Source organism: Diachasma alloeum, unplaced genomic scaffold, assembly GCF_001412515.2.
Source record: "Diachasma alloeum isolate Michigan unplaced genomic scaffold, Dall2.0 Dall_scaffold_00874, whole genome shotgun sequence".
Taxonomy (NCBI): domain Eukaryota; kingdom Metazoa; phylum Arthropoda; class Insecta; order Hymenoptera; family Braconidae; genus Diachasma; species Diachasma alloeum.
Window position 1 is genome coordinate 31,722 of NW_021680995.1, and position 19,377 is coordinate 51,098.

General features: G+C 34.2%; 1 protein-coding gene across 1 annotated transcript; it reads left to right on the forward strand.

Moving 5' to 3' along the window:
* Positions 1 to 586: 586 nt before the first annotated feature.
* Positions 587 to 14,572, forward strand: LOC107045092. The gene is made up of 12 exons (XM_015267227.1): positions 587 to 710; positions 799 to 1,137; positions 1,580 to 1,771; positions 5,518 to 5,718; positions 6,401 to 6,631; positions 7,603 to 7,806; positions 8,163 to 8,375; positions 8,920 to 9,120; positions 9,770 to 9,934; positions 11,151 to 11,399; positions 11,688 to 12,089; positions 12,184 to 14,572. The coding sequence occupies exons 1-12, from the start codon at positions 587 to 589 to the stop codon at positions 13,968 to 13,970; spliced, it is 4,308 nt and encodes a 1,435-aa protein (XP_015122713.1). The 3' UTR covers positions 13,971 to 14,572.
* Positions 14,573 to 19,377: the final 4,805 nt, after the last annotated feature.

Here is a 19,377-nt window from a genome sequence, read left to right on the forward strand (position 1 = left end):
ACTTAAAAAAAAATTGAACGAAAAGTGTTATTTGATGAAAGAGAAATTTAAAATGCCGATTGTTGAGTTTGGTAACTGTGTAACAAATTATTTTTATTCATAAATCAATAATCAAATAGTGAAATTATAAGAATATAGGCTTCAAATATATACAATTGAGAGGAATTATAAAAATAGTAAGAGTCCAAAATTCATTATCAATTATTTCTATAACTGCTCAAAGTTGATTATAAACTGGTAGTGTTAATTTGCAAGAAAATCTGGAATGACGGACTCCTTGGTAATATTACTTATGATAATTACCGTGTACGTTATAACTATGGAGTTTCATAAATAGCAGTAGTATAATTGAATGAATATTCACTTTTTTATAGAGCATAGAAGTGATTTAGTCACGATTGCTGATAGTCTAAACGCTGGGGCTCCATGGGTAGTATTGGATTCTCGTTTAGTAGCGAATGATACAGACCAAACACATCATCCAAAAGGTATACTTTCAAATGGAAGTGATGGTGGAGAATATATTGTGTCAAAAAGGAACAGCGATGAGAATCTTCCGTTAGGAACTGGGCCAAATGCTATCGAAATGAATAAAGCAACATTGAATATGCCACAAGAAGGAGACAATTCAACGAAAATGAATGATGACATTAAATTATTCGCTAACAACAAATCGAAGAAGAAGCGTAAAAAACGTAAAATTTCGAGAGGTAAAAAGTTCATATTATATAGCAGTAAATATTTGTTTGGTATTGAATGTTCCACAAAAATAATTACGTAATCATTATTTACTGTGAGGTGCTGAAATTGCTACCACATGTGCAACAGTCTATGATATTGAGGGGACAAAGTGTGCAGAATCTGCTCCGATGAACTCACGAACTGACATAACGCTAAACAATGTACCCTCAGTCAAAGAGAAATCCACAATAGATTCGATCGGAAGAACCTCCCAGGGAACTCTCGATCTCACACATAAATATGCTGACAATTTAGTGATTGATGAAGACGAAATTAAGAAACGTGAAGAAATAATGAGCTATCTTCAAATGTCCTATACACAGAAGAAAAATGAAATACGTTTGCAGAGTGATGGCATAATCAAGATTAACAACATTAATAGCGAGAATGCCGAGGGTAAAATTTTACTTAAAATTATTTATACGTCTCAGATGTTCGGGGATATACTGGTCAAGGTCGATTTTAAATTAGAGCCAATTTTCTGAACACCTCGTGTATCCTACACCAGCACAGCAAATTTCGATTCAAATCATAATTCGTCAACTCATGTCTACAATAACGTATTTTATTTTTACAAGAACGTAACGTTAAAATTTTCAATTCTTGTTTGAATTTTGAGAGTACAGCTGAAAAATGACCCGAACTCGAAATCGAGTTGACGGTTTCGATTTGAACTTTTTTACAATTGATTATACGTATTTTTTTTATACAATACCATCAATGAAATTTATATTTCATTTCTATTATCCTTAATTCAATGAAAAATCTATTCATCACTAGATTCAATTCAAATATCGATTAATGATGTACTGAGTAATTTTTCTTCTGTTATATGCAGCAAATGATCCAGCGAAGAATATCAATGTCTCCTTGCATCAGGGAGAAAAATCGCCTACAACTAGAAATGAATCTTTCATTTTCAAGGAGTTGGAGGCGCAAAGTATCGATATTCAAGACCACCAGAATACTCACCAGCAAAGGATTGAGATTGGGAAAGCAGGAATGAGAAGTGACGATGAAAATCAGAAGAGTAAGAGGTTTTTAAATTTACTATAGGAGCGAATCCCTAAATTCTATGTAGGATGAATTACCTTCAAATTTTGAAAGTTTTTTTTAAAATTTTTTATCGAAAAGTGTAGTGCGAATGAAGAAAAATGAGCGCAACTGGAAATCTCTCGCTCAATTATTGACAGAGATATCAGAGATTGTTTTTTATTTTATTTTGAAAACTTTTTTTTTTCAACTTTAATCAGGAACCACTGTGAAGAACAAAAAAATTCAACTCATACATTTTGCTGTGAATTCTTGCAACTTGTAGAGAAAAATATAGCTTCTTAGGTGTCTATACACGTTTTGACATGCAAAACTCAGAAAGAAAGTTTTAAACGGGTATTTGAGGTCGTTTCCCAAACTTTGAGATTTTTTTTCTCTCATCGCAAAGGTCAGAAATTTTTTTACCAAAAACAAACCATATTTTTTTTGCGTGATTTCTATGGAAGATATTCAATAGAAAATTCAATAGATTTTCATTTTTCTATGAAATTCATGGGCGTAAATTTTCTAAGTTTTTTCCGCTGTATTTTTATCTGTTTCTCATAATAAAACCCAAGAAAAAAGAATTAGAAAATTCATGTCCAAAAAATCTTATAAAAAAAAAATCCATCAACTTTTCCATTAAATATCTTCTATAAAAATGGCGCAAAAAGCAAATAGAATTTTCCTATGGAATTCTAATAGATTTCTAATCAAATTCTCACAGAATTCCAATAGAAACTCAATAGAATTTCTTAGAGAAAGCGCTAGATTTTTCGATTGAATTTTTCCTTACGTGACAATTTGGAAGTTTCTCGAACTTCCTCACAAACCGTACAGTTTTCTCGAATTTTCCGGTTTCTGGAAAACTGGAATTCTTGGACTCGAATTTTTCAGAAAACTGAAGGATTTCTTCGAGTTTACCATAAAACTATGAAATTTCATCAAATTTTCTGGAAAACCCGAGAATTTCCTTCATGACGTATGATCCTCGTGTTATTTGACTCTCGTAAATTTTGACCATCCCCACGTGATCCTCGTGATATTTGACTCTCGAGATGTTTTATGATGTTTGACAATCGTAAAATTTAATTGTCTCCTAGTGACCCTCGTGATGTTTGGCCCTCGATGACTTTGATCATCCCCTTGTGATTCTGATAGTCCTCGTGATTTTTGACCCTCTTGAAATTGGTCCATAGTCCTATCATCCTCGTAGAATTTGACGTGCCCCTTGTGACTCTCGTGACTCTCGTAAGAATTTGCAAAAAATACAATTACGAAGCTTCCGTTCGGAAGCAAGAAAGGGTCCGATTGTTTTTGAAATCCAAAATTCACTATTGTTCCACTCTGCCCCACGTGTTATTTTTCCTCATCTTTCCATTTTGCCCCACCCTCCTCTAAAAACGAGATTTCCGAACTTTTATCCATAATTGAAGTTGAAAAAGAAAAAATTCCAGATAAAAAAAAACGCTCTTCGATACCTCCGCCTATTATTTGAGCTGGAGACTTCCAGTTGCGCTTATTTTTTCAAATTTAAGATATACTTGTTGATAAAAAATAGGAAAAAAAAAACTTTTAAAATTTCGAGGCAATGTTTCTTATACAGAATTGGTTGATTCGCTCATAGAAAAATTCACATTATCTGTTGCAATCTTTTTTTAAAATCATCTTGGTCGTATTGATTTGAACGCAGATATATAAGAATATTTTTTTGTATTCTAGTCGATTTTTTTTTCAATATTTCGAACACTGAGAGAGATATACGGTGATTCTTGTCATGAATTTTTCAGTGAGAGATAGGGTGGCGACAAAAAACGATGCTGATGATGTTTTCTTGATTCGATTTGAATGACGAAACATTAAAAGTTGAGAACAAGTGAACATACACTCCCCTATTTTTGACATTTCATTATTGAGAAATTTTTCTTATCAGCAAGCAATCCCGATATGAATTCAATATTATAATACAGATGATTCCACCGGATTTTATTCATAAATCCGGCCGGAAAATTTATTATTTTGCTAGTAGTAGTGATGCCGTCGAGACAAAACACGATTTTTTTGAAGAGATCATCACGGTCTGAAAAAACAGCGAAAATTTTGTAATTATCGCAATCTGGAAAGACATTGGATCGATGCATCTCGCGATAATTTCCGAAGGGTTTATCTTGCATAGGTTTCGACTTTTTCTGTTTTTTAAGTTCACGAGACGAGACGAGACGAGACAAATGTCGAGACGGGCAGTTAAAAAACAGAAAATACGGAGACTCATACGTGATACATTCTTCCACTCTTGTGACGAGATAGAATGATCCAATGTCTTTCGAGATTCCGATGATTTCGAAACTTAAGATGTTTTTTCAGACCCTGATGATCTCCCACAAAAAAATGTCCGTGTATTTTCGACGGCATCACTAGCTTGTAGTAATTTCAACTACGAGAGCAAATTTTAAAGTCGGGTTTCTCTTGTTTATTATGTGTTGTTTTCTTTTACTCACAACAACATGATGAAACAGTAATATGTTTTCACAATTATTAATATCTTGCTCCTGTTTGCCTTGTGACCGTTCAATATTTAATTAATATTATTTCCTAAAAGGGGGATTTAGGGCAATTAAATAATGAGGACAAATGAGGAATAAAATTAACTAAATATCTATATTTCTAGTAATTTACAGATTAGATCGTCATAAGACGTTTGAAATGCCTTTTACTTGGATCTAGGGTTATGGGTAAGGCCAGGCAACTTTTGTACACGTAAAAAGGGGAGTGACTCTAATGCAGAAAAAGGGGAGAAGCTAGTCGTGTCGAGGGAATGCAACTAAATATAAGAAGAATAACTAAATGGGGAAGAAACAAAAGAATGTAGGCTCACCGTTGGGGGTACCCCCCAGGGGGTAATATTGTGGGGACAAGAGGGAAAATGAGGGGGGTAACTCGTACTCACGATGGGACTTCACTCTGGCGAACACGTGGAATTCCACCGGCGCCTTGCACTCCTTCAAAATACCAGGGCGTTTTCCTGGAGAGCCTCCTTTCCACCTCGGGGTTTCCTGGGCACCAATACTAGAGCTGGGATGAGCTCGATGTATCGAAAATCCTCTTTTTATCCGCCAATACTTCCGGGCGAATTTTACTGTATTCACTATTACTACTTTCGGGGCACGTGGTGACTCACGGGGCAGCTATTGCACGAGTGACGGTCTCTTCTTTTCCTTCGCGATTCGTGGGGGTTCGTCAGGTGTCGATGTCCTTCGGGTTTTAATTCGGGAGCAATCGGGGCCAATCAGCACGGGTGAGTGGTGACGATGACCACAATCCAGGGATGTCTCGCAAGGGATTATTGCTGGTGTTGAATATTCGGGGGTCTAGTATGGGGAATTTCCAGGAGGCGATGGCTTCTCCAATTGATCGGGTGGGGCCGGAACTGATGTCTTCCTTCGGCTGATGTCTTCGTGATGTCCAGTGGCAGGGGCAGAGGGGCGATGAGGGGAAAAGTGAGGGAAGGGGTATCCAACGGTGGCGGGATTTACATTTTAGGGGGCAGTGTGTAGTGGGAATAAATATGTAGAAAAATAATAAAAAATAAATGAATATGCCTCGTCACAGCCTCTATATGGGCCTATTTCTAACTGAAAGAATAATGTGTTTCACTATCTGGAAGAAAATGTCAATCAATTGTATTTGGAATAATCATATCTTTTAAATTTTCAATAATAAAACAAATATCTTTTCAATGTATAGCAGTCGATCCAGTAGAAACTTTAGATCGAAAAAGGATGTCACTTAAAGAGGGCAATTGTCACATTCCAATAGAGTTAGGGGTACAGATTAACAATAGTCAAAACAAACTGAAGACTGATGAGAAAAGGATTGAGACGCGAGCCTCAACAGATCTAAGTGGAATGGATCCAGAAGCAGCTGATGGCAATGAAGATCAAAAAGGTAAAATTGTTTGCATTGACTATGCACATAATTTTCTTTCAACGCACAGAAAATGTCACATTATTCTCTGAAATTTTATTTCGAATTGATCACCTATTTTTTGGGAATGTCTGACAAACTATACCCTATGAGAAAAGTTCCATAGGAATTCCACTCTTCAGTTAAAATGTTGTAAAGATTATTATTTTCAATTGATCGTGTCTATATTGTTCTACTGAATGAAAAAAAAAAATTCAAGACAAATCTCTGTCCGATTTTTTTTATGTACACGTATGGAAAAATTCTTTTTAAAAACCTAGCGAATTCACGAGACATTTACATTGAATTTCTATAGAATTTTCTATAAGTTTTTGTGGAAATGTGGATAGAAATGGAATTAGATTTTTCTATACAACTTATTCTATTGAAATCTAGTCTATAGAATGTTCTCCGCTCGAATTTCCCCATTTTTTTCATTCTATTTTTCTTTTCTTCCCATCAACAAAATCAGAAAAAAAACCTGGAAAATTTGAGCCGAAGAAATTCTATAGAAAATATCTCAATAGAAAAAGTTGTATAGAAAAATCGAATTCCATTGACTCCTATACAATACTATCTGCATATAGCTTCAACTTGAATTAAAATATATAAATTTTGAACTGTCTTTTCAATGATGAATTAATTACATATTGAGTAATTATAGCTTTTCAATGCCTAGCAGATGAGCCAGTAGGCAGTTTTGATATTCCCCTGGATCAGAGAAAAATGTCACCGAATAAGTCTGATTGTTGTGACATTTCTCTGGACTCAAAGACACAGATTATCGATAGTAAAGACAAACTGAAGACTGATGAGGGAAGCATTCAGACAAAAGACTCGATAGATTTAAGTGGAGTAATTTCAGAAGCACCAAATGGCAATGGACATGAAAAAGGTAAGATGTTTTTGTAATTGCTGAGAATCGCAACATGGCCTGGAGGAGTAGGAAATATTTGAAAGGTGTTTTTGGATCTACTGTGTATATAGTTTTTTTCTTCAATGTATAGGAAATGTCACATTGTTTATGTTGCTGTTCATTTCCATGTTGATTTGAAATTATATTAGATCATGGAAAATTGGGAACATCAGTACATCATACTAATTCATTGCCAATTTGCTCCATTTCATTTAAAATGTAAGCTTCCTCAGGCTCTTGACAAGCTATAATATGTAGTTATAATACAATCCAATGACTTTCATCATATCGAATTTTACAGTCATAATACAAAACTGAAAAAATACGTGTGCATAATGTGTTACGTCTGTCTGACTGTTGCTGACGCTGCATATTTTTTCACTTTTGCATTGTGACTATCAAACTCGACATGATGAAAGTGATTAGAATGTATTGTGACTACGAACTATAACTTGTCAAGAGCCTGAGGAAGCTCAAATATTAAGCGAAACGTCGAAAATTGATAATGAATTAGTATGGTGCACTGATTTTTGCAATATCTCATGATCTAATACAATTTGTCACGTTATTGTTTGGAATTTATTTTCAAATTCATGACGAATTTTTGAAAACTGTCTCACAGTCTACACCCGATAGTTAAACTTCCATACAAATCGTACTCTTTACAGAAAATTGTTTCAAAATTTTGTTTACAAATTAATGATCTGTACGTTGTTTTATTGAATGGAAGAAATGCTCACAAAAATTCTAATTTTTCGTCCATTATTGGAATCTAGCGTCCGTTTATGTTCATATGTATATGTATAGATGAACATAATATGTATATATAACTATATGTATATATAACTATTCATAACTGGAAGAGTTATTCTATTACAATTTCCAATTCGAGTGGTAATTCATTATATTTCGAGTAATTATATGTTCACTTATAATATGTTTTATTATAGCCGTCGATCCGGTGGAAACTTCCGAAATCCCTCTTGATCAAGGAAAGATGTCACTGAAAGAAGTTAATTCTCCTAACATGGCCAGGGAGGTAGGTATACAGAGTATCGATCGTAAAGACGAACTGGAGCAAAAGATTGATTCAAAAGCTTCAATGGAGCCAAGTCAAATGGAAACAGAAACAGCAGTTGATAGATATGAAAAAGGTACACTGTTTTTGGGATTATTGTGCATGTAGCTTTTTCAGCGGATAGGAAATACTACATCATCCTTCGATATTCCGTTCCAAATGGATCACCACTTCTTCAGAAATATCTGAAATCAACATCCAACCAGCGAACTTCTATACGAAGCTTAATCTTCAGTGAAAATTTTGTAGAGATGTTTTTTTTTATTGATCATGTCTATATTGTTTTAGTGAATGAGAAACATCCATTCTTTTAAATAAGATTTCTCTTCAATTTATTTCAGTCTAGCTTCCATTTGTGTTAATATATACGTCTTTCTAACTGATATGAATCAATGATATATTAAATAACTATATATTTCCTATGTATACCAGTTGATCCACTGGAGGATTTTGATATTTTACTGGATCAAAGGGAGAATTCGCCGAATAATGCAAATTACTGTAACATTCCCATGGAGTCCGCGGTACAGTCCATCGATACTAAATACGAACAGAATACTGATGAGCAAAATATTGAGACGAAAGCGTCAATAGATGTCAGTAAAATGGAAACAGGAACAACGGATTTCACTGAAGATGAAACATGTAAGATATTGTTGATTTTGTGGCACATGTAGTTTTTTAAATGCATGGAAAACATTCATATTATTTCTTAAAGTTTCATTTCGGATTCATTATATATTTTTCACATATTGTGATGAAAAATAATGTTCAACACGCGTGGGGAAAGTATTTTTTTGGGCCGTGGGATTATATCACTCATCGTCGGCTCGTGCTATAAACCTCCCACGAGCCAAAAAACGCTTTTCACACATGTATCGAAATATACTATTTGAAGAATGTTTCTCAATCAACTACCGATAAGTGGAGTTTCATACGATTCTTACCCTCTCAACATGATTTTTCAAGGACTTTCTTCAGTTAATTATGTGTATATTGTTTCTTTGAATGGAAAAATATATTTAAAAGTCGAATTTCTCATCGTTGAATATTTACGTTCATATATGTTCATATATGTATACTTATTTCTAACTGAAAAAATAATCCTGTTATTATTCTTATTTTAAACGTCTGATAGCTAAATATTGAATCATTCTAATTTATCTACGTGCAGTACTTGATCCCACAGATAGTGTCGTTACCCCCCTCGATGAAAATAAGGCGTTCGCAATGGAAATCAATCACTCTGCCATTCCTATGGAATCAAAAGTACAGATTATTGATGGTAAAGACGAACAGAATACTCACAAGCAAAACACTGAGACTGAATGTATGTCCGATTTAAATGTAAACAATACAGGGATAAGGTGTTTCATTCAGAATTCGAAGGGTAAGATTTTTCAAAATTTAGTATGCGTATACTTTCTGTAAAACCAAAGCATGAAAAAATTAAAATTTTTAATTGAAACGTGCTTTTCAAACCTCAACTTTGGTTATTTTTTTATGAACAAACTTGTAATATTTATGGAAAATGCGGTTATTTACAATGTAGAGATAGTAGGAATTACCCAATTTTATACTGACTTCGAGAGGCGGTGAAGATCCGCGAATATCTTTTTTTTTCATTCATATAGTTTTATCGGAAATAGCTCGAAAGGAGCGAATAATATTTCATTTTATTCACCTCGACTGTGGGCCTTTTTAGATAGAAAAATTATATATATCAGGTACTTATATTAATCAATTCATAGGACAATATTTTGTATTAGATTCTGAGATGAAAGGATTACTGTTAATTTTTTATTGTAATTTAAAAATTGAATAATCGCAAAAAATCATTTTTGGGAGAAGAATTTCGAGGTTATTGGAGAATCGTGTCAACAAGTCTCTTTGACAACAAAAAGTATTTTGTGGGGAAATATTGAAGATATCCATACGCGATTGAAGACTGAAAGCAATTTTAACCACTACTTGCCACACAATATTTATTTATGTAGGAAGATGCAGTGACATTCATCAGGAATTTGTCTGTTTGTTAGGTTCATCCATTCAGCCTGACAACAATTGTAGTGAAATATCTGCAAACGATAAAAAAGGGAAGAAAGCACGTATAGATGCAAGCCATGATTTAACTCCCAATTTTAACGTGGTTGATAATATAAAAACCAAAGCTGAGTTGAAACTCTTTACTTCACATGATAAAGGTAATTTATTTCTACAGTTCTTCATATTTCAATGATTGCATTACTCAACATTCAATCAGATGAAGTTTGGGTTGAATCCTTTCACTTGCAGTCCTACCGATGCCAATTTTTTCATGCATGTCCTTGGAATCGTGAATAGAATGATAAAAATACTCAATTTTTTTTGCAAAACTCAAAAGGAGATGGGGTTATTTTTCTCCTGACTCAACGAGATCTTAATCGAGTGAATATGTACACGTATGAAAAAATCGTATAGAAATTTTCTATACAGGTTGCGTATAGAAATGCTATAGGATTTCCGTATATGATATTCGGATATTTCTATACGAATATTTTCTATACGAATTATTTCGATACATAAATTTTTACATAAATTTTTGTTTTCGTACGAACGATGTCTAAACGCTTCAGAGAAAAACGTAGAAAAATGTCGCAACTCGATACGAAGTGTTTCTATACATGTGGCAGTGGGTCGTATAGGATCACATCTATAAAAATTGTATAGAAATAATTTGTATAAACAATATCCGTATAAAAATATCCGAATATCATATACGAAAATCCTATAGAAATTCTATACGCAATCCGTATAGAAAATTTCTATACGATTTTTTCATGCGTGTATCGGTCGCGACTCCACTCATTTCGATCATATAACACGTTCACCTAAGAGCGTCAACGAAAAAAAATGTCCACATACAGACGGACTCAATTATATTACTTTCTGAAAATCATCTGGAAAGATTTTACTCATAATGATACATTTAATGAAATTTCTATTCCTATTTTCCGGATGAAATCAATATCTTCCTACAGGATCTTCCTACTTGAATGGTAGTGCGTATTTTATGCACATCTCTGAGATTGATGATAGTAAACAAAATTATATCGACGAGTCACAAGAAATTTTAGTCACAGATGTTGATATACCATATGACATTCAGTTTACTGCACCAAAGGAAGTAATCGAATTTGATGCTGAAAATCCATTGTTACCTTCATTTTCACCAAATCCGAAATCGAAAAAAAGAAAATTATCACAAGGTATTAACAGTTCAAGTTTTTATGGCTACAATTTACATCCGCTGGGTTACAAAACAAGTACTTTTTTAGTGATTGAAGTTCCAAGATTACCTATGGATGTTGTTTTCATCGTTTCATAAACATGCTAATCGAATACCATAAATTTATCGTACTTCATTCTCATAACTTTCAGATTCTAGTAAGAGTGAAAAGGTAATCAAGGGCCTAAAGACTACTACTGTGAAGCAAGAAGACTACTCGAACTATGATTCCGATATTAGTGAGCTAGAGGCACTGAATTCCGATGATGATGCAGCATCAGAGATCCTGACTCCAGAAGAACTAAGATACGAAAATTTGGAATTATCTTTTGATATCACAAGCGATAGACATGATCAAAAAGCACGGGCTTTTCAAGTACCGATACCCACTGTATCAGATGGTAAATTTCAATATTTTAAACAGTTTTTTAATTTTACTCATACTTATTTTCTCATTAGAAAGATAGTTCAATGGGAAAATACGGAGAAGACTATCCCGATTTATATTTTGCGCGGATTCTTGGCTCATCTCTAGAATTCCAATGAGATATCAAGTTTTTCATGATGACTTCTTTTTTCGAAAACTTTTTTTTTTGTGGTGGTATTTAGACTGTAAATTTACAGTCATATGCATTTTGTTTGCAATGTCCGTAATTACCAATAATATACTATACTCAATCTTTATGTAGATGATGAAAGCGAAGATGACGATGATTCTGTGAAAGATAAAGATTATGAAGTCGAATCAGATGAAGAGTCGGATAGTGAATGTGATACCGAATCAATCCAGAATAACGCTAGGAAGAGATCAAAGAATAGAAGTTCATCGTGCTCTGAAAATCATGATTCTGTAAATACTTCTGCGAATGACTCAGCAAATTCTACCGTCAATCATTCAACAAATCTAAATGAATCTCTACCACGTGGTGCTCCCGAAGCCGAAAACCTGGTAGTACCCACTTCTGACTCTGGAGGGCCAAAGAAAAATTTCTGTTGCTTTTGTAAAACGATGCAGAGTAACATGAGTCGCCACTTGACAACTCACAAGAAAACTTCAAAAGAAGTGCAAGAATTTCTGAGATCTGAGCCAGGTAGGGGTGATTATTGAATGGAGAACGAGTATTTCGAAATATAATAACTTGATTAATAGATGAATTGGAACTTGAAAAATTTGTTCTGTTGCAGATAATCCTATTCGAAAGGAAATAATTGGACGCCTTCGTGCCCAGGGTGATTATTTATATAATACCAATCCAGATTACAATAAAGGACAATTACTAGTAGCTCGACGTCCCCATAGTAAATTGAAGAGAGACGCGAATGATTTTGCTATGTGTCACCAGTGTCGCAACTTTTTTTCAAAGAATAGTATAAGACATCATCGTCGTCCCTGTCTAGGCACTCAAAGTACTCCCAGTCGCGCTAACAACGCTTTATCTAAGAAAGTTAATGGCCGCGTTCATCCTATGGCTACTGAACGTTTTCAGTCCTACATTCATTCTAGTCTACGAAATGATGAAGTGGGGCTAGTAGTTTCACGAGATGAATTTCTGTTCCTATTTGGAAATCACATTTTATGTAAATATGAAAAACCTAATCAAAGAGAAATGGTGAGAACCCGTTTGAGACTGTTGGCCCGCATTCTTCTACAAGCGAAAGAAGTGAATAAGCAAATTTCAGATTTTGCTTCTTTATTCAATCCCCTATATTATAAAACAGTAATCCAGGCGGTAAACGCTGTAGCTGAATATGATCCAGCTGAAGGTACCTATGGTTTTCCATCAAATGCTCATGATGCTGGTACATATCTCAAAAAAGCGGCGCAGCTGCTAATTGTTGAATGTATTGAAAAAAAAAATGGAGAGAAGAAAAAAGATGTTGAAGATTGTTTGACCATTTACGCTACAAAATTTCCTGTTGAAGTTGCCAAAACAGCACGCGAAGCACAAGTCAAACAACATAGACAGAATAAAGATCGAAGGCTTCTTCCTGCCACAGACAATATTATAAAACTGTGGGATTATTTGATCTCTCTATCTGATAAAGCTCTGGAGCAACTGAACGAACGCTATTCTTTCGATGCATGGAAGACAGCTGCGGAAACAACACTTATAATGATTCAAATCTTCAACCGCAAACGAGCCGGTGAATTAGAAAGAATGGAACTCGATGATCTGAAAACTCGTGAGAGGATATCGGAAGATACTAATCCAGAACTCTTCCAATCACTATCAAACGAAGATAAAGCTGCTGTCATGAAATATTGTCATTATGATATTTGTGGGAAGTTGGGTCGAACAGTACCTGTACTGTTAACCGAGAAGATGGAGAGAAGCATAGGACTTATACAAAAGTATCGATCAAATGCTATGGTTCCTGCTAAAAATCCATATGTTTTTGGTATGCCTGGTATGCGTGTAGGTGGCTACAGATACCTAAGAGCTTGCAGATTACTAAAAGTCATGGCAGTGGAATGTGCTGCCCAGTATCCTGACTGTCTTCGTGGGACTGCTCTCCGAAAGGACATGGCTACCGCGTGTGCCTCCGAAAATGCTAGCGAGAATTCTATATTCGACGTACCTAATTTTCTTGGTCAGTCTGAAGAGATCCATCGTAATATTTACCGTCAGCCTGTCGCAAGCCGCGATTTATGTAACGTATCTCGTTTCTCAGAAACCGCAATAGGCATGAAGACAGGTGAGTATGATGAATCAGACGGGGAAGATAATGTTGGAATCAATGTTCGTAAAAGGGGTAATTGTAACAGTCGTCGAAGTAATAAGAATATGGATGATAACAATGCCAACAGCAATCAGGCCAATAGCTCTGAAGACTTTGAACCAAGTGTTAATGTTTCAAGTACTTCGACTTCTAGAAGCCAAACCTCTTCGAACAAGAGGAACCGGGTGCGAATATCCACTGACGAAGAGACCAGCGTGAGTAGTATTCGTATCAAATCGAGAAGAGCGTAGAGTACACTCGAACGTGAGCTGATGTATGAAGAATTCAAGAATAATGTCGAATTACACGTGCCTCTAAAAGCTGTGTCTATAAGGAATTTTCTGAAGGAAAATCCATGCGTTGAACGCACAGAAGCTCAAATTCGAACATTCGTGAGTAATCAGGCCAGGAGTCGCACAAAAAAAAGAGCTTATGAGAGGGGGGGAGCACGCTATAAAATATCAATCCTGTCTTTGAATGAGAATGATTCCTACCATCAAACTCAGTATAGACCACTGACTTTTTTCCTTTTTTTGTTTTATTATTTCAATAATTTCCTCTACGCAAGTCGTAAATACTTCTAATAATATTGACATCAAACTGTCAGAAATTCGAATGTTAAGATATATAAATCCCCATTCTTATGGGATATAATTTTGTTATTTTATTATATGACTCCTAAGAAAGTCTTGATGACATTCGAAAAAATCTAAAAAGCTTGTATGTTACACTGTGGATCTTGAACTGCCACAGAACAATAATTATTACTATCGACAATTCACATCCTTTTTTATTTGTTAACTGTTCATCCAGAATACGAAACGTATGAAAAAATTCAATGGAAAAAACCAAGCGCTTCCTCTAGGAAATTCTATTGAATTTCTATTGGAATTCTTTCAGCATTCCATTGAAAAATTCCATTCATCTCTTGCACCATTTCTATAGAAGATATTCTATAGAATATCTTAATATTCTAGAATTCTTAGGCATGAATTTTCTAAATTTTCATTCTTACGTTTGATTATGAGAAACAAATGAGAATGCAGCGGTGGTCCAAGAATTTCTACAGAACAATGAAAATCTATTGACTTTCCTATTAAATATCTTCTATCGAAAAGGTTCAAAAAACAATTTTTCAATAGATTTCTAATAGAACTTCAATAGAAATACTCAAGAATTCCCATAGAAATTCAATAGAATTTCTTAGATAAAGCGCTAAGTTTTTCCATTAGATTTTTCCGTAGAGAAATTCGGGGCAAAATCGAACAGTTTATTACCTTCAAATTCCAATATTTTCATTTGTAAACAAAGATATCAGTAATCTCTTTGATTACTGATATCTTTGTTTACGAATCACATAACAGAAGATCACAAAACGTTTCATTTTGCCACACCCCCTACGTGAAACCATGAACGAAGCATAATAAAATAATTTTATGATCCTAGAAAAACATGAAAATGAGTAGAAAAATTAACAAAATGCGAATAATACGGACAAAACATATTTGCATTACGTCAGTACATAACTCGAATGATGAAAATATATTTTAAGAAAACTAGTATAGGAGATACGAAAAATGATTCGTTCGAATGATCGGAAGTATAAAAGTACAAATAAATATTGGTTAATGAAAGAGAAAATTATCTCAATATGGTCGTTGTGAGGAAAAAAAATTACTAACTTTACCATACCTTTTTTGTATTTGTTGAAGAGTAACATGTAAAACAATTAGGACCCAAAGAAAGTGTTTAAAAAAATATTCACGTTTGTATTATTTATTGAGATTCGCTACTTCCCTTATCTTATAGACCGTGCTTAAAAGTATACCTCGTATAGGAGTATGAAATGATAGTGGTAACAGTTACCAAAATGACCACCATAGTAGTTATTATTGATTTTGGTAACAGTTACCAAAATAACGACAATAAGGTCCATCGATAACGTTGACGGGCCATTTGCTAACTATCTAGGATCAAATGTTCCATTACAGTAGTATGCTTTCTACGTATTATATTAAGATTGAATCAATACTCCCAAAGATATTCGATGGAAGATTAATGTCCTTAATTCAGTCGTGAAAATGATTACGTGTTTTCCCAGCCACGTGTGATGTTATCCCATCAATTGCCATCATTTCCATTCCTTTAGTGGAACTGAGGCAGAGGATATAGATGTGCATTCTTAATCGGGATTTCCGCGTTTCTTTCCAGTATAGACCGCGTTTGATAGGGTGCCTTGTGTAAGTGTTTGAATAATGATATTGGTAACTGCTACCAAAATGACCAGTACGATAGGTATTGACGTATTTAGTAACGGTTACCAAAATAATCGAGATAATGTGCATCGGTACCGTTGATGAGCCTTCGGCAATTCGCTGAGATTCAGTATTACATTACAGTACTTACAGTGTTTCCTACGTATTCCATCAAAAGTCACTCGATAATCCTAAAGATGATTGATGAAAAAGCAATGTCGTTAATTTATTCATAAAAATGGCGTAATAGAACCTACCAACAGTATACAACATATAGCAATAACTCCATTAACCAAAATCGAGAAGTAAAGCGAAGAAGACCTTGCAAAAATTTACGTATGTCCATATGAGAAGAGCTCTCTTCGATTATTCGGTTGAACGTAAATTATTTAGACTTCCGTAATCTCGGTACGATTCAACACATGTTGAACCAAAATTAACCCCAAAAACTTGAAGATTCACGTTGCCATAAAGATGAAAAATTTCACACTGATCAAGATGAGAGGTGTCAATGGGAAAACGTAAATATCGTCGGACTTTGAATGCTAAATTTCATTCAAATATGAAAAAAATGGAATAGTATTCTCTCATAATCGGAATCATTTGTTGGTACAAATCAATTTGTTGTATAACAACGATATTGGCATCAGATTCTAGTAACGATCAGTTATCCATTTGTACTTTCATACTAATGATGACTGTAAACAAATTATCATTCAGATTTGATGATAGAACATTAATACCATTCTTTTAATATTTTCAACATTTTGCACACAGCTCCTTTCTATTTTGACTTCTACGTCTTACTTACATCCCCAAATTTCCTTATTCAGGAAACTCTGTCTAATAATGTTACTGAAGTTGTCACTATATATCGTATACGGTTACCAAAATTGCCGGAGCAGGGGAAAATGATGATATCGCTAATAGTTACCAAAATAACGAACATAGATTCATTGTTGGAATGAGTAACATCTCTTCAAATTATCTTATACGAGGCTTCTCATTACAGTGATATGATTTATATGTTCTATATCAAGAGTCGCTGACTACGTCTAAACATGAATGATGAGGTGAATGTTGTTTATTACTATATAAAGATAGTGGAATTAAACTTGATAAATTAAGTATGATATACAGGATGTCACAAAATGAAAGGTCGTCCTCGTACATGTAGTTTGAAGGACTCATTCAAAGACGATAATTTTGATGACATTTTTTTCTTCGACGCTTTGCGTACAAGTCATCAAGAAAAAAAGATGGCAAAACAAACGTTTCTTCCCGATTGAGAGCTCATAGCCGTTTTCCCCAAACTTCCCAGACTTTTTTAAAACTTCGTTCAAATATCGTTCATCTAAAAACTAACAATTTTTCCCTATGACACAAAAAAATTGATGTTTGAGAACCAAGATGTTAGACTGCAAAATTTTCCGGTTTCTCCATACACAGCAATGTAAATTAACTTCATTTTGACTTTTTCTTTTTAAAATTCGAAAAACTTTCTCAGAATTTTCATGAAAAAAGTCTCATTAATAGTTTATACTATCAGTTTTATTTTAAGATGTTAAATTCCACAATCTGATGTGTACTTATTGAGGGAAGAATTCGAATAGGGATAAATTTTTAGGGTTCTATGGCGGTGTTTATCGTATGTCATATGCTTATACATCGACTGTCAATGTATTGGACAGGGTTGTATAAATATTCTCTCGCTCGGGATGGAACGAAAAAAATTCGAGTAAACTATGCGAACTAATCAAGTTGAAATATTAATGCCATTCTCTTAGTATTTTCTGCATTTTTCGCATAATTTATTTCTATTTTGACTTCTGTCTTGTTTACACGTATCAAAAAATTTAATAGAAAAACCTAGCGAATTGCTTCAACAAATCTATTGGATTTCTATAGAACGTTCCATAAGTTTTTCACCGTCCCTATCAACACTTCAAGTAGACGGAGATTCTATAGTAAAAGTCGATAGAATTTTATTGAATAACATTCTATAGAGTGTTCCGGGCGCGAATTTTCCAAGTTTTTCTCATTCAATTTTTCTTTTCTTTCCATCACGGAAATCGAACAAAGAAACTTAGAATATTTGAAATTTTCTATAGGAAATATCTCAATAGAATAAATTGCATAGAAAAATTGGATTCCAGCGACTATTTCTATACAATACTTTCTATAGAACATGTCAATAGAAACGGCCAAAAAATTGAAGAAAGTTTTACACGAATCCAATAGAATTGTCTAGCGAATTCGCTAGGTTTTTCTATTAAATTTTCTCGTGAGTGTACATTTTCAAATTCTTTTGTTCAGTGAACTCTGTCTACTAGTGTTACTGAAGTTGTTACTATATATTATATACAGTTACCGAAATTGCTGGAGTAGTGCGGAATGATGATATTGGTAACGGTTACCAAGATAACCAAAATAATATTGATTAATGAGTAACCTCACTTTTAAATATCTCATACGAGGCTTCGCATTTCAGTGATATTATTTCAATGTATCATACTAAGAGTCCCTCAATGCTACTAAATATGAATGATAAGGTGAATGTCGTTCATTTGTTTATAAAGATAATGGAATTAAATATAGTAACGCTATACCGCTATACGGTGTGTCGCAAAATGAACGTCCTCGTACGGGTAGCTCGGGGGGCTTATTAAAAAATAAAAGCTCTAATGACATTTTTCTCTACGATACTTCGTATACGACTTATCATGGAAGAAAGATAGCAAAACGAACGATTTCCCCCAATTGAAAGATCATAGCCCGTTTCTCATTGAAGGTATATAGAGAGTGGTAGTAGTTTTCTCAGGATTTTTTACAATCTTCGCTCAAATATAGTTCATCTAAAAACCATCAAGTTTTCTGTATGACTCAAAAAAGTTGATGTTTGAGAAGCAATATGTCCAGCTGCAAAATTTTCCGGTTTCTCCATAGACAGCAATGTAAATTGTCGTAATCTCGAGTTCTTTCTAATAGATTGAAATGTCTGCTTTACTTTGAGTTTTTAAACTCCACAATCTGATGTGTCCTTATTGAGGAAAAAATTTGCCAAGTGATGAATGTTTAGTGTTCATCGTATATCATAGGTGGATGAGCCGAGTGTCGATGTATTTCGCAGGGCCATACAAAAATTCTCTCGCTCGAAACAGAACGAAACAAACTGGAGTTGGGCGATGCCTGAAGTGGAAAAAAGGGCCGAAGGCCCGCGGGAGGAAAGTACGAATTTTCTGCCATGTTTAAGGGCAGGAGAGAACAAATTCTCCGGTGACTGTGAAAAAATATTAATACCATTCTCTTAATATATTTTACGAATTTTCAATATAGCTTCTTTTCATTTTGACTTCTACGTCTTGCTTTCATTTCCAAATTCTCTTGTCTAGTAAATTCTTTC

What these genes read in the sequence shown, in the direction of transcription:
- LOC107045092 (XM_015267227.1), top strand. Translation starts at nt 587, where the DNA reads ATGAATAAAGCAACATTGAATATGCCACAAGAAGGAGACAATTCAACG. An exon ending in TAATAGCGAGAATGCCGAGG is followed by an intron (nt 1,138 to 1,579) that starts GTAAAATTTTAC and finishes TGTTATATGCAG; the next exon opens with CAAATGATCCAGCGAAGAAT. An exon ending in TGGCAATGAAGATCAAAAAG is followed by an intron (nt 5,719 to 6,400) that starts GTAAAATTGTTT and finishes GAGTAATTATAG; the next exon opens with CTTTTCAATGCCTAGCAGAT.